The sequence below is a fragment of the Rousettus aegyptiacus genome, unplaced genomic scaffold (assembly GCF_014176215.1).
Source record: "Rousettus aegyptiacus isolate mRouAeg1 unplaced genomic scaffold, mRouAeg1.p scaffold_m13_p_6, whole genome shotgun sequence".
In the NCBI taxonomy this organism is placed as follows: domain Eukaryota; kingdom Metazoa; phylum Chordata; class Mammalia; order Chiroptera; family Pteropodidae; genus Rousettus; species Rousettus aegyptiacus.
Window position 1 is genome coordinate 35,066,412 of NW_023416309.1, and position 14,298 is coordinate 35,080,709.

General features: G+C 37.3%; 1 protein-coding gene across 5 annotated transcripts in view; it reads left to right on the forward strand.

Annotated features, from left to right (window-relative positions):
- LGI1 (leucine rich glioma inactivated 1) overlaps positions 1-14,298 on the forward strand; it is a 36,899-nt gene that overhangs the window by 7,290 nt on the left and 15,311 nt on the right. For 4 of the 5 annotated variants that reach the window (XM_016164272.2, XM_016164271.2, XM_016164273.2 and 1 more), the window contains 2 exons: positions 11,510-11,581; positions 11,684-11,755. In XM_016164272.2, the coding sequence (XP_016019758.1) occupies positions 11,535-11,581; positions 11,684-11,755 (119 nt within the window). In that variant the 5' untranslated portion in view covers positions 11,510-11,534. Of the gene's footprint in view, positions 1-3,015; positions 3,122-11,509; positions 11,582-11,683; positions 11,756-14,298 lie in introns of all 5 variants that reach the window. The other variant, XM_016164274.2, reaches the window with a different exon arrangement.

Consider the following 14,298-nt stretch of genomic DNA (forward strand, 5'->3'; position numbering starts at 1 on the left):
ACTGCAGTAAATCAGAGAAGACATGTCTTACCTAAAATGACATCCTCAGCTCCAAGAGATAATTGTTGATGAGAATATGGTACATGAACATGGGGCTGTATTTTCCTCATTTTCAGGGGAAGGCGGAAATCTGGAAACAGATTCCGAAAGAGGATAAAAACCAAATAAAACATAAGTTGGTGTTTGATGGCTCCGCATTCAATTAACTAAGATGGCTTCCTCGCTTAAAATTCTATTGTATTTTATTCTATTTTACAAACAGAATTACTTTAATATAATATAGCAAATGGTCTTGTTAAGTAAATGGACAAAATTTATTATATCAATTTAAACAAACTAGTAAATTAGATCTTTAATTGAAAAAGCTTCATAATATGAAATTGACTATTATGAAGTTATTATTTAAAAAGTAATGGAATTCCCAATTTCCCAAGCAGGTCCATTAGGAATTTACCAGGACCTCACCATGGTGGCTGATGATAAAACAATATTTCAGTTTCCCTGCCATGGGGCAAGGATTGGAAAGGAATTGTCAGACTCGTTTACGTGGAGAGATGCAGGTGTTTGCCTATGTAAAATGTACCTTTAAAAAAAAAAAACAGACTAAAATTTTTATGTACAAGGAACTCTTGATTTGCAGAGAACTTTTTATAGTAGGTCACTGATTCTTCCCAACTGTGTTTCCATGGCTAGATCCTACCATGAGAATTGTCTTCACTGTCAGTTTACAACCATGCAATAAAACCAGGTGAAGTTTCGTTAGGGGGCACTTATAATTTATTTGTTTGTATGTTTCATTCCTTTTTTATTTTTAAAAACTTTTGTCTGTTTTTTTTCAATTAGAGTTAACATTCAGTATTACTTTATATTAGTTTCAGGTGTACAGCATAGATTTTAGACATTTATATAATTTATGAAGTTATCCCCCCAATTAGTCTAGTACCTATCTGGCACTATATATATTTATTACAATATTATTCCCTATGCTGTACTTCATATCCCCTTGAGCATTTGTCATTTTTATATTGCTTGATGCTAAGCACTTTATATATCTTATTTTGTATTTCACCATCACAATAACCCTGTGAGGGGATATGATTATCTCCATTTTGCAGATTAAGCACTTAGTCCTAGAAGAGTTAGATAATCTCCTCAATGTCACACCCCCAATAAGTAGCGACCAGAGCAGGGGTTTAAATCCGCATTCTCACTTTTAACCACTTCTGTCTACTTCCTCTTGAACATGAATCATTGGCTTGAATTGACTTTGCATGGTTTTGTTCTCAAAATCAAATTCCCTCTCAGAGAGTCAATGTTTGCCATTAACGAGGGTATTCAGGAGATGTGTCCTGATTCCTGGAGACAATTACTGAAAAGAAGTTTCAAAAGGCCTTTGAAAGAGTGGAATAATTGCTGGCAAGAACATCTAGCTCCCCTAGGATTCAGCTCTCATTTGTATGTGTAAGCTCTGGTCCCCTTGCTTGAGAGAGAGAGAGGGGGGAACAGGAGAGAGACAGAGAGACAGAGAGAGAGAGAGAAGAAAACAGTAAAAGAAAAAGGACTTGTTTACTTTAAAGTCATACCTTAAGCCAATGTTTTCTAAACTTCTGTCCTGTGAAACACTTGTCCTGAAAGAAAATGATTCTGTGCTCACATAATTTAAGAAACTGCATAGTCTGTCCCCACTTGGTTATTCACAATGTACCTTGGCATGGAAAAACCTTTGGACTTATTTTAGTGATTTCACTTTTATTAACATCCCATAGAATAATGGGTCTGTGGATAATACTTAGGGAATCTATGCCTTTGATATTCATTTTATTTATTAGCTTAATTATTTATACTTCACCTGTTCTAGAAAGGCTTGCTAGCAGAGCTTAGGCAGGTAGGAAGAAACCCATCTTAAGAGACACCTTAAACCAGGGGTGCCCAACCCCTATTAGGAACCAGGCCACACAGCAGGAGGAGAGCGGCATGCAAGCCAGTGAGTATAGCTTCGTCTGTATTTGCAGCTGCTCCCCAGCGCTAGCAGCACTGCCTCAGCTCCACCTCAGATCATCAGGCATTAGATTCTCATAGGAGCACTGGTCCCTGGTGCGGAAAAGGTTGGGGACCACAGCTTTAAACCATCTATATCCATATAGGTTATAGCAAAAGGAGTAAATCAGAGAATTCTGTTAGTGTGGATTCACTAAGTGTGATTCTGGGAATCAAGCCTCATCACCAGGTTATCTACCTGGTCAAGCAGCTTGGCACATGCTGCTTCTTTGGAGACCTCCCAGTGGATGCTCCCTCTGTGAGAGGAAGGAGATTATCACTGGCAGCCCACTCAGCAGGAAAAAGGCTCCTGAGCTTAAATTTCCAATCTCATTGTTGTTTTGTTTTGTTTTGTTTTTTGAGCAGGTTCGCTCACAGTTATTTTCCCAAGGGCTAAACCAGCATTTCCCTGGGTATATTCCATAGAATATTCATTTTATGTAAAGCTCAATGATGAAAGGGTCAATATGGTTGGAAAACTGCATATTTAATTCCTTTCTGAAGAGTCTCAATTTATTTAAAGATAAAAAGATACGCGTAATTAAGAACCTCAGTTAACTTCACTTACCCACTTTTCCAAAATTCATTTTGTTTTTTTGTTCATGTAAAACTTCTTGACCCCTAAAGGCCTTTTATTCCAGGGAATACACTCTGGGACTACTGGGCAAGGCTGTTCTAGATTTGCAGCAGATACTGGGCTGATCTGATGAGGCTAAAAAGAGGAAGCACAGCCTTGCCTATGACCATTACTAGCACCAATGGGAAGAGCATGCCTGAGCACAGAATCCCAGCTCTGGAGGTTATAAGCTTTACCTCTCTCGCCTCAGTGTTCTTTATATTTTAGGTGGAGGATATGAAACCTTCATTATAGTGTTCATTTGAAGATTGAAACGGGTTAATAGATGGCAAGCTGCTAAAGATGAGGCTTGGCACAGAATAGGCTTTAGATAAAATTTAAGTCCTTTCTTGGTATTTCAGGACCAGGAAGATACGGACTGAATTTGTAAACGACACTGGGAGATGGGCTGTTTACTAGTTATACCAACTCCTAGAAAGGAAAAGTTTGACTGTCCTGGGACGAGAGGTAATAGAACTATACAACTAAAGGGGTAGGTCCATGCTCAAATCTTTGCTGATGTGCATGCTGAGAATATTCCCAGGGGAACCCTTGCAAATCTAACACCTATATTCTCATGCTGGCCCTGCTGCTGACAAAAGATGTGACCTTGGGTAAGTCACTTAACTTCTGCAGGCCTTGCTTTCTTCACTTGTGAAAAGAGGACTTGAACTACATGTTTCTCTGAGGTGCTTCCCTAATCATCTATGTGGAGCTAAAAGTAAGGTTATTCCCCAGGTTGAAGAGGTGGTAGTCTACTTAAGGATCAGCTGAATTACACTGACAATGTTTTTCAAGGATCAGAATCAAAGAGAATTATGAAATAATGTGCTCATGTGTGACGCTTTCCATTTTAATGCTTTTCTATCTTGAAAGCATATTTAAAAATATTCAAATGTAAATTATTCAAACTATTCGCATGACACATGCACCTAGACTGTGCGCATTTAACTAACATGAGTCATCTGCCTATTATTAGTTATCATTCAACCAACCCCATTCTTTTGGAAAAAGAAGAATATTAGTAATAATCGCAGTCTGAATCATTTAAGCAAAGGCAGCTCTAAATAAGTTGGTCAGCTTTCCAGCTGTGACCCCAAATCTTCCAACAGCTGTAAGCTGTGTGTCTTGCTCTCTCATCTCTCTCTATATATGCATATATAAACATACAGACACACATATGTACCTGGAAGTGCATACCCGTGTTTACACACAATGCCCATGGGAGCCTAATTCCCTGGGGAATGCCCGTAACAGTTCTCTTGGGCAGGTGACAGGCTCTCTGGACCTTTTTCCCTAGCAGTAAAACTAAAGTCTTTTACTAGATTTGGAGCCTCTTCCAGCCCTGTCATTTTATGTCTATGATCTTGGCTTAGATATTCTTTGGCAGAAGCATTAGAGATATGTTCATATAGGTTATCTCCTATAATTCTTAGAATCTTCCAGGAAGTCACTTTGTTATTATAATTCTTATTTTAACATGATTAAATAGATTCACCTACTTAATGCATCATGTGCATAACAAGTGGCAGCTGCGAGCTTAGAAACCAGATTCTCTATTTTATATCTAATCAGCGCAGTCTCCAAGTGACAACTGGGTGCTGGCTGCTCACTCTTCTTTTCTTCATCCAGAATAGTTTTGTATGGAAGAGCCTTTAAAATCATCTCCTCTCCATAGCCAAGGGAATTTGCTCTGGACTGGAAAACAGGATACAGGCTACCCATGAGCCAATGACAATTCTAGTGGCAGTCAAGATGTCACAGGTGGCTAGAGAAGTAGATGTCGTTAGAGCCATGGGGCCCTGGCATGACCACATGAGCAATTTGGTTTGAAACCAGGGGAGATTTTCTCAGCAGGGTTACTCCTCCCATTCAGTCATCTGCACACCTGCCTCTGGTCACATCTTGCTCCCCGTGAGGAGCCCATGCCTGTTCTTCCATGAACGAAGCTCACAGTGTTACAAGCATAGACTCATACATCTTTCAAGCTAGGAGTGACCAGAAAAATTATCTAGTCTAGACTTCTGAATTGACAATTTAGAGAGGAGAAGTGACATGCTCAAGGCCACACAGAGGATTTATGGCCATGTGGGACTTAAGACCCAGGTTTCCTGATTCCATGTTTGGAGTGCTCCCTTTTGGTCCCTAGAAGAGGTGAAAAGCAGGGCAGGAAATCACGTCAGTGGCCCATCACCCTTGGCATTGACATATGTGCCTGCCCAGTCCTTTTGCTCTTCTAGAGCCCCATACCTGGCCTCTCGCTGAATGTTGGGCAGCCTTAGCATTGACTCCTGCTAAGGTAGCTACGTCTTCATTGTCTGATCCTTTGGTCCTTCTTTTACTTCCGTTGCCTACTCCAGGTTCCCTCAGAATGCTGGGCTCCACTCTAACCCTGTTGCTTACTTTTCTGCTCTTTTTCAATTAAATTCTGCTGGTCCTACTTTTCAGTTCAACCAGGAGCCCCTTTATGGCCTTAATTTATTGCTTATGAAGACATGCAACCTATCCCAATGGAATATCAATAATAAAATCATGGAAGCTTTTTTAAAAAACCTATTATCAACAGGGAATTTTAAGAATATTATTTTAAATAATTGTTGAAATCAAATATGCAATTGTGAACAGTTATTACCTATCCATCTTACAGGATGCTTTACACAGAGTTAAAGTCTTATTTCTAAATACTTTCATTTTAAATCAGAAAGAATAAAAATATATGAGTTGAGCACAAAACTCAATAAATATCCTAAGAAAATCAAGAGGAAATAAATAAGAGAGAAAATAATAATTAGGAAACAGTGGGAGTAATAAATAAATTCAAGATTTGATTCTTGGAAAGACCATTAAAATAGCAAAAATGTGAAGGAAACAATACTCATAAATGGGGAAGGCATTAATTATTCAACAAAAGGCTTGGGGTAAATTTGAGTAAATATTTAAGAAAGAATCAAGGCAACATCTCACCTCACATCATACATAAAATTAAGTCCCAAATGGATTAAAGAGTTAAATGTAAAAAATAATAATAATAATAATAAAAAGGGGATAGGTGTAGGTCATGTTTTATTGATTTCTAAGTAGGACAGAATATTTTAAGAATAAAAGGAAAGAAAAAATATACAGTGGAAGTTAATATATTTTGTTAAACAGTTAATTATTAACAATTATGCTGAATATTATGATTTTGTGGTATTTGACATCCTTGCAATATTTATAATGTTTTGGTTTTATTTCATGCTAAATGAAATTTTGTGTTCATAGTTTTTAATGTAAAACTTATATGTGTTAAAAATCACGAATGAAAAGATAATCATAATCAGTAGGAAAAACACTTAGCATCAAATAAAATAGGTAATGTTATTAATAAAAAAAATTGCTTAGAAAACAACAAAAAAGGACATAATTTCATAGGAAAAGAAACAAAAATGATAATACTAAATGTTGGTGAGGATGTGGTAAAATAGGCATTTCTACACTCGGAGTTGAACATGTAATTTTGTACAAGTTGGAAATAAAGAACTAGAGACTTAAAAACCATCTATAATTCAATACTGTTTACTTTTAGAAATCTATCCCAAGTCCATCCTAAAGAAATAATTAGGGATATGAAAAAAATATTTGTATAAGAAGATGGTTCTGGTACTGTTTATAATAATGAAAGCTGGAATCAACAATTAAAAAGTTAAATCATGATATAATAACACAAAACTCAACTGTTAAAATCATGTTATTGAAAATTTATTATGAGAAGTTGTCCACAAAATAAGTATATGAAAAGTAGAACACAGAACAATATATATCCCAATTTATAAATATATATGTATTTTTTATATATATATATACATATCGATATCTTTCTGTAGTATGATTATGGATATTTTTATTTTCTTTAACTTTTCCTTTGTTTTCTAGAATTTCTACAATGAGCACATAGTATTCATAAGCAAAATACACCAAAGTGCATTCAAATTATTAAAATTTTTGCTTGGAAAAAAATACAGATTGGCATGCTCTTAATGTGACTTTGAGACTAGCTGTATTAATTAATTCCTCAAAAAAGGGATTATTATTTAATTCATTTCTTAAATCCCTACGAGCTGAGTTGTGTTGTTATAGTTGTCTGCCAGAATGTGGATACTATGTCATTCTGTGATCCAGGTCCTTAAGTGAAGGCCACCTGGTATATGAAGAGGGCAGTAGACCAAGAACCTTGGGCTTCATGACATTGAATAAAGCTTTTAACAGCCCTCTGGGCCGCAGTTTCCTCATGTCAAACAGATATTAACACATGCTCTACCACTCAGAGTTGTTCCAAAGACCAAATCAGATAATCCAGCAGGAGTCTATGAAATGTAAAATATAATAAGGACAACAATCATTATTTAAAGAATGAGCTATTCCCTGCTTGGAATTGATAGTTGATAAGTATGGTCTTCCTAAATCTCCCTCTTGGTGAGGAAATATGTACTCTCTTGATTGCAAAAGAAAAAAATTCTCCCCATTCCTCCCACAGACCCTTACTGCATTCATGAGTTTGATAGCTAATGGATATAAGTGCACAGCCCTTGTGCGGGAGGGTACCAATAGGCCACAGCACATCCCTGTGTCCACCTCCACCAAAATTCTAGGGAAAAAATCTTGATTTTTTCTTTTCTTAAGAATAGAGAAAGAGGAAGAGACCTCAAATGTTCCCACAGGACCAGGGGCAGAGGGCAATTCTACATCATCTCTACACAACCCCGCAAGATGGCTGCTTGGCAAGTCTGTGGGGTCCAGATCTCTGATTTGTGGCTCAGGGTAACAAGTTCATTCAGAAAGTACATTGGTCCCCACCAACCCCTCCATGATGCTGCTATTATGAGGAGAGGTGTCCAATCCTAGTCATATTATCACAGACTCTTGCTACACATAATTATGGGGACAGGACAATCCACAGCACTTGTATGTACCACAGCAACTGCTCCAGTCAGACTTGCTTCAAGGAACAGAGACCCTCTCAGTCACCACAGGTAAACGGGGGCTATCTTAACCGACTTGAAAGCTTACCACATGCAGCCCTGGTTACGTATAAGAGCAACCTGGGGAGGTTTTAAATATCCCTATTCCCAGGCCACATTCGAGGCATGGAATGTAACCAGAATTCCTAACGGTAAAAACTGGGTGCCAGTCTTTTTAAAGCTCCCCAGGTCATTGCAAGTGTGATCGAGATTAGGAAGCACTGTCTTAGGATCTAACTCAGATCTAGAAGGCTCCCTGCTCAGCTTTTGTACACACTTCCCTTTTGCTTACATGTCTCTTGCATATTCCACTCTCTCCTAAGTGTGCCTTGCACTCAAGGCATCCTTTCTCCTTCAGGTCCTCTGCCAGCTGACTCCATTTCAGTTTGCTGATTCTAACCCCCCCGCCCCCACTCCCCCAAAAGGACTCATCGTTAGACCAACTCACTTTTTTCAGCCAGGCTAATTGGGCCATACCATGCTGACTGACCTCAAAATCTACCCTGGGTAAGAAGCTGAGTCTTGCCCTAATAATCTGAGGAAAGGGACAGAGGTTGCATGGCATAAAATGTGGCCACTTGGGTCTGCTGTACGTGAAGATGGGGTGGAATGGGAACAGTTTCCCTTAACAGGGACTGTGGGATTCTTTAACATATCTGGCTCATAACAAGTCATAATATTGAAATCAGACATGTTTAGAGGAATCCATTGAAAATTAAGGACCAGAGTTTCACTACTTTATACAGCATGAGCTTTTGAAGTCTTTTTAGATTTACATAGGATAATAAAATAGATAGTCCATTATATAAATGAATTATATTTAGAACATATGTATAATTTTACAAATCCTTGTCCATGGAATCCTTGTCCACAGAAAACTACAATTGAATTTGTAATTGAGGCACTAAGATATTCAACATTATCTCAGCCAAAGAAACTTTTTAGCTTTCATAAGAAACCTTTTTATTGAAATAGAATATAGATAAAGGAGCATACATCCTAAGTATAAATCTCGATTTTTAAAAATCAAGACTTTATTTTTAAAGCAGTTTTAGGTTCACAGCCAAATTGAGAAGGCACAGAAATTTCCCATACATACCCTACCCTGACCCAAGTATGCCTCTTCCATTACCAACGTCCCCACTAGAGTGGTACATTTGTTATAATTGGTGAACCTACATTATCGCCTAGAGTCCATAGTTAATATTGGGGTTCACTCTTGGTCTTTTATAATCTGCGAGTTTGGACAAATATGTAATGACATGTATTCATCATGATGGTATCATACAGAGTATTTTCACGGCACTAAAAATCCTCCGTGCTCTGCCTTTTTACCCTTCCTACCCAACCATCATTTTCTCTAAGTTGAACAATCTTGTAACCAGCACCCAGAGAAAAACATTATCATTACCATGAAGACTCCCCTTGTGCCCCCTTCCAGTCACTACTTGCCTCCCAGGGGAACTGCTATTGTGACTTTTGCTGTCATAAATTACCTTCGCTGGGTTTTATTCCTTATATAAGTGAAATCATTTAGGATATACTTTATTGTGTTCTGGCTTCTGTCTCTTGACTTAAATTTATGAGTTTCATCCATATTTTTGCCTGTAGTTGTAGTTTTAATGACAGGTTTTAATCCTTGGAATCTAGTTCAACAAACATTATTCAGCCAGGAACTGTGCTTGGGGATAGGGACACAAAAGCAAATAAGGATAAGTCCTTGCTCCAAGGAACATTCTATTTAGTTATGTAGTAACAACCAGAATTTAATGTAAAGTGAATTCCTTTTTATTTAACAAATATTTATTCAGTATCCACTATGGGACAGGCACTATGACAGGTACTGAGAATAAGCGATGAACAAGCAGATAAAAATTCTAATGGAAATCCTATTTTATTTCCCTGACATACATGGGCTAGTTCTGCCCACTAATATTGATTGCCAACTCTGATTTGCATCTGATTCAATATAAAGGGACCTAGTGAGAGAAGCTATTTTTTTTCTGGTGACTTGAAGTACATGATGATGAAGTCCTTGGTTCAACCATGGGACAGTTCACAAACCAGTGACCATAGACTATTTCTCTGTATTTATTTCTGCCTTAGTTCATGCTCTCCATCCTTCTTGCTGTCTATAGAGAATGAAATGAAAATCTGGAACCTCAGGAAATTTGGGGGCGTTAGCTTACCTTGGAGTAAGGCTAAGCAATTTTCTTGTTTTTCAAAACCATGAAGTAAGAAGAGGCAATTGCTAAAAGGCAATTGTGACTAAAATAATAAAACTTTGAATCTGTTTTAATAACTATAGGCATCTACTATGTATGACTATTCATTAGTGTTGACTTTTCAGAGCCTAGAGAATTACATGAGTATAAAGCTATGACACTGGAGGGCAGATGGATAGAAAAGAATACAACCTTACTTCAGGATTAATAGCCTAGGAATAAATGCAAGAGATCATCATGTTTAGTTTGGTTCATGTTTCCTTCCCATTTTTATAGAAAATTTCAAGCATGTACATAAGTAGAGATAATAAAATTGACTCCCACGTACTCATCTTTCAGCTTCAAAAATTATCATGTTATACTCATCTCTAATCCACTGCTGACCTTTCCTCTGATTATTTTGAAGAAATCCCAGATATCAAATAAGTCATTCACAAATGTTTAGAAAGTGAAATCTCCTAGCTTTAATTTCCTTGGCTAACAATGACTCAGAGAGAAGGCGTCACTAAGCTAATTAGTGGCAGTTATTTTTAATCCCTAGACTTCAAAAGTAAAAGTCAAAAAAGTTATAACAGAATATTGGACTTTTCATAGTGCAATTACATGGTGTTATGAGACATGAATTGTCAAATTATGTCGAACTTCTGGCCTGGTCCATGATCATGGTCACATTTGGGACAATAGTTACAGGTAGAATCTGAAGTTCCCCCACTCAAGAACTTTAACATGCAGACTGAATGTCATTTGAACCCATTATAAATTTGTCATCAGTACATTTAAAACCTTATTTTCAGCTTATATCAATACTTTATCTAAAGGGTTTCATAAATTAATGCTCACTGTAAAACAAAAACAAAAACAAAACTGCTTCGTATTACTTAACCTATGACCAACTCTTTTAAGCCTCCCAATGCAGAAAACTGGCAAGTTCTCTGAGGAGTTCAACAGGGTGGGAACTGCTGGTTAATGTTCTTTTGCATCAGTAATTTTAAAAACAAAGCCCTGTGCATTTTGAAATTTAAAAAAAATTTGTTCAAGTTAGGGTTATTTTTGACTATTTAGTAATAAAATAAATCTAAGACTCTTCCTAAGCCTCACTGTTTCCTGTCTTCAGCTCATTTTATTTTCAAACAAAGTTCGTTGATGTTTACTGAACCAGTGCCAATGGCTTATTTACTATGAGGCATCATAGCACAACTGGGCATGAAGCTAACTTTTCTAGGTCTCCCAGGATTAAAACCATAAAGCGCCATTGTTTGGGCTGGTCAGAATGTTCCAGAAGTTTTTAGAGGAAAGGAAAAGATGAATTCTGTTGTATCTTATTCATGAAGATGTGCAATATGTTGGTTTGGCTGTCACATTGTCCGATTGCATCTCAGAATGTTACCCAGGGTATGTGACATCCATCACTGTGAGAAGGGGGACACGAAGCCCCCTTCCTTGATAAGCATTTGATGAGGAGATAATTGGGGATAAAAAAATTACAAAAATTACTCGAATAAATAACACCGTAGAAGGCAGACATCCAGACATTCTTCCATACACAACTCCCACACGTTTCTCTGAGAGATAAAGCAGTAAAAATTAACAATCTGTCAGTTTAATTGTTTTCATTGTGTACTTTTTCTGGGCAGGTTATTCACATCAAACTCCTTTGATATGATCAGCGATGATGCTTTTATTGGTCTTCCACATTTAGAGTATTTGTAAGTAAAAAAAAGAAAACTTTTTTTTTAAATATCATAATTGAGGACAAGTACTCTCAGATTCCTACAGCTGTCTGACAAAAATATTATAACCTATTGCAGATTCATAGAAAACAACAATATCAAGTCTATTTCAAGACATACCTTCCGGGGACTAAAGTCTTTAATTCACCTGTAAGTATAAATGTTGCTATTACTTTTTAAGTTTGCCAATGGACAGTGCAGTTGTGTAACCTGTGGTTAAAGTGTACACTTTATAGCAATTATGAAAATATAAGAAACCCAAATGATGTCTTTCTATGCACACTTGCCATCTCTTCTGGTCATCGGCCAGTGTGTGTCCAGGAAATTGATTACTATTAATATGATTAGTCTAAACCAACCATAATTAGAAAAACAATCTAATGTAGGGAAATTGTGTGACTGAAATAACTTTCATATTATTTACATCATTACTCACTTCATGGATAATCATGGATTGACTGTAGAGCTTCATTTGATATTCGCCGTTTTTCTTTTTCTGTATACATTATATACATTGAAATATATAGTATATATACATTTATATACATTTAAATGTATACTATAACCATAGCAATGTCTATACAGTACCAGAGCACCCTGTGCTCTGTATTTAATTATTTAATTTAATTATTGTGAAATATTTAATTATTCAATGGGTTATTAGAGTCAGTTCTTAAAAGGGCGCGATTTTGCCTCTTAGGGAACATTTGGCAATAGCTAGAGACATGTTCGATTGTCAGAGCTGGGGGGTGTAACTGGCATCCAGTAGGGGGAGGGCACTGATACTTCTAGACATCCTGCGACGCACAGGATAGCCCCCACAAAAGAGAATTATCTAGACTAAAATGGCATAGTGCTGAGCCGAGTTTGAGAAACCCCGAACAACATGAACCAAATAACTTGTTTCTCCTACACACATACACATGCACACACATACGCACAGATGCATCATGAAGGAAACTAGTAGGGCATGGGAAGAAAAGGCACTAACATTTATTAAGTGCCAATTGTATTGGTCATTTTGCTTTACCTGAATTTTTATTTAATCTTCTCGACAGTCTTGCCAGATAGATAAAATAATGTCTTCTTTAGAAACAAAGAAACAGAGGCTCGGGAGGGGATATATGACTAGTGAAGTGTGTAGTTGTGGAGTTACAATAATGTGAACTCAATAGTCGAACTGCAATGGCTCTTCAGCCACTCAATTTCTATTTCTCAGTGCCTAATGTGTGTCTCATTGGTATTAAATAAAGGTGCAGGATATCTAAGTGTCATTCTTTCAGCTTTAACCTATTCCCTCACAATACCTCATTCCCAGATCTGTCGTAGGCCCCAGGATGCAGCAATGAACAAAGCAGACAAGAATGCTTGACCTTTGAGCATACATTCTAGTGCATCTATGTGGTCATCACGCTACCTCTACCAGGCCCTGTCTCTACTGCTGTTTGGATTAGCGGCAAGGGGAACCGATGGCCAAATGTGTTTTATAAAATCACGATACCTTCCAAAGCTTCTAGATATAGTTATTGTGATAAAAACAGCATTTGCAGTGCTACTCTGCATGTCGGTGACATAATGCAAGGCAGAAAATGCTGTGATGATATGAATGTTATACCATTTTGTCACAGAGCCAAACACTGCCAAACCTAATTTTTCAGACAAAAGTAAATGAAAGAAACAAATGTATGGAAGGAGAAATGGAAGTTCACAACCTTAATTTGGAGAGCTTCTTGATTCACATAAATTCCATTCAATACAGCCTCTGTCCTCAGGATCATGAGGGGCTGAAGGAAGGATGTAAGACCCAGGCGCCCTCTCTGGGACCATCATATAAGCTTTGCCATGCCCCTTAATTCATGCAAGTATATCCCCTCACCAGCCTAAAGGCCTACCTCATCCAAAGGCAGGCAGGAGGGCAGGCAGGCAAGAGGAAAGAGGAGGAGAAGGTTGAGGAAGGGGGGCAATGGGAAGAAGAAAAAGGAGAAAGGAAAAAATATATATACAACACTTTAGTGAAGAACATCCATTTGTTTGACTAAAGCCTATTATATCTATCAAATGAAATTGGAATTTAAGTATGGGAATTTAAATTGGGTTATAATAAGGCCCCTTCTTCAGAGGTATGAAGACTATGAGAAAGAGACACTGGTACAGCATATGCTTAATATCTAGAAGTTTTTAAGCTCAAAAGAACACCAAAGGCAGCCTTCAAAGAACGAGGCATGAATCTAAGGGTCAAACTGACAGAGAAAGGGAAGTCTTACATCTCTGACTGCGTACTGGACGTGGGAAGGAGGTGTTATGGGAACAGGTTAAAATTGACTAAGTGAATATGACCCTTAGATCTCTTCCATCTTTATCTAACACTTAGGGGTTGACTCATATGGCATTGCCAATATTAGACTGTTTCTAATCTACAAAAATGAAAATGCCATATGGTTTATCCTAAATAGTCTCTAGGATGTGCCACACAAAGATGAATAAAATCCAGTTCCAACCTGAAAGAGCTCAGTTTAGGGAGAGAAATTAGACAAACAAATATTTTCTCACTGAATGTCTTTGTCACCAAGTTATGTCCTCTTTTCTAGTTATACTCTTTTCTAATTTCCTCTTTCCTTTCTTTCTTCCTTCCTTCTTTCCTTCTTTCCTTTCTTCCTTCTTTACGTCCTTCCTTCCTTTTTTTTCTTCTTTCC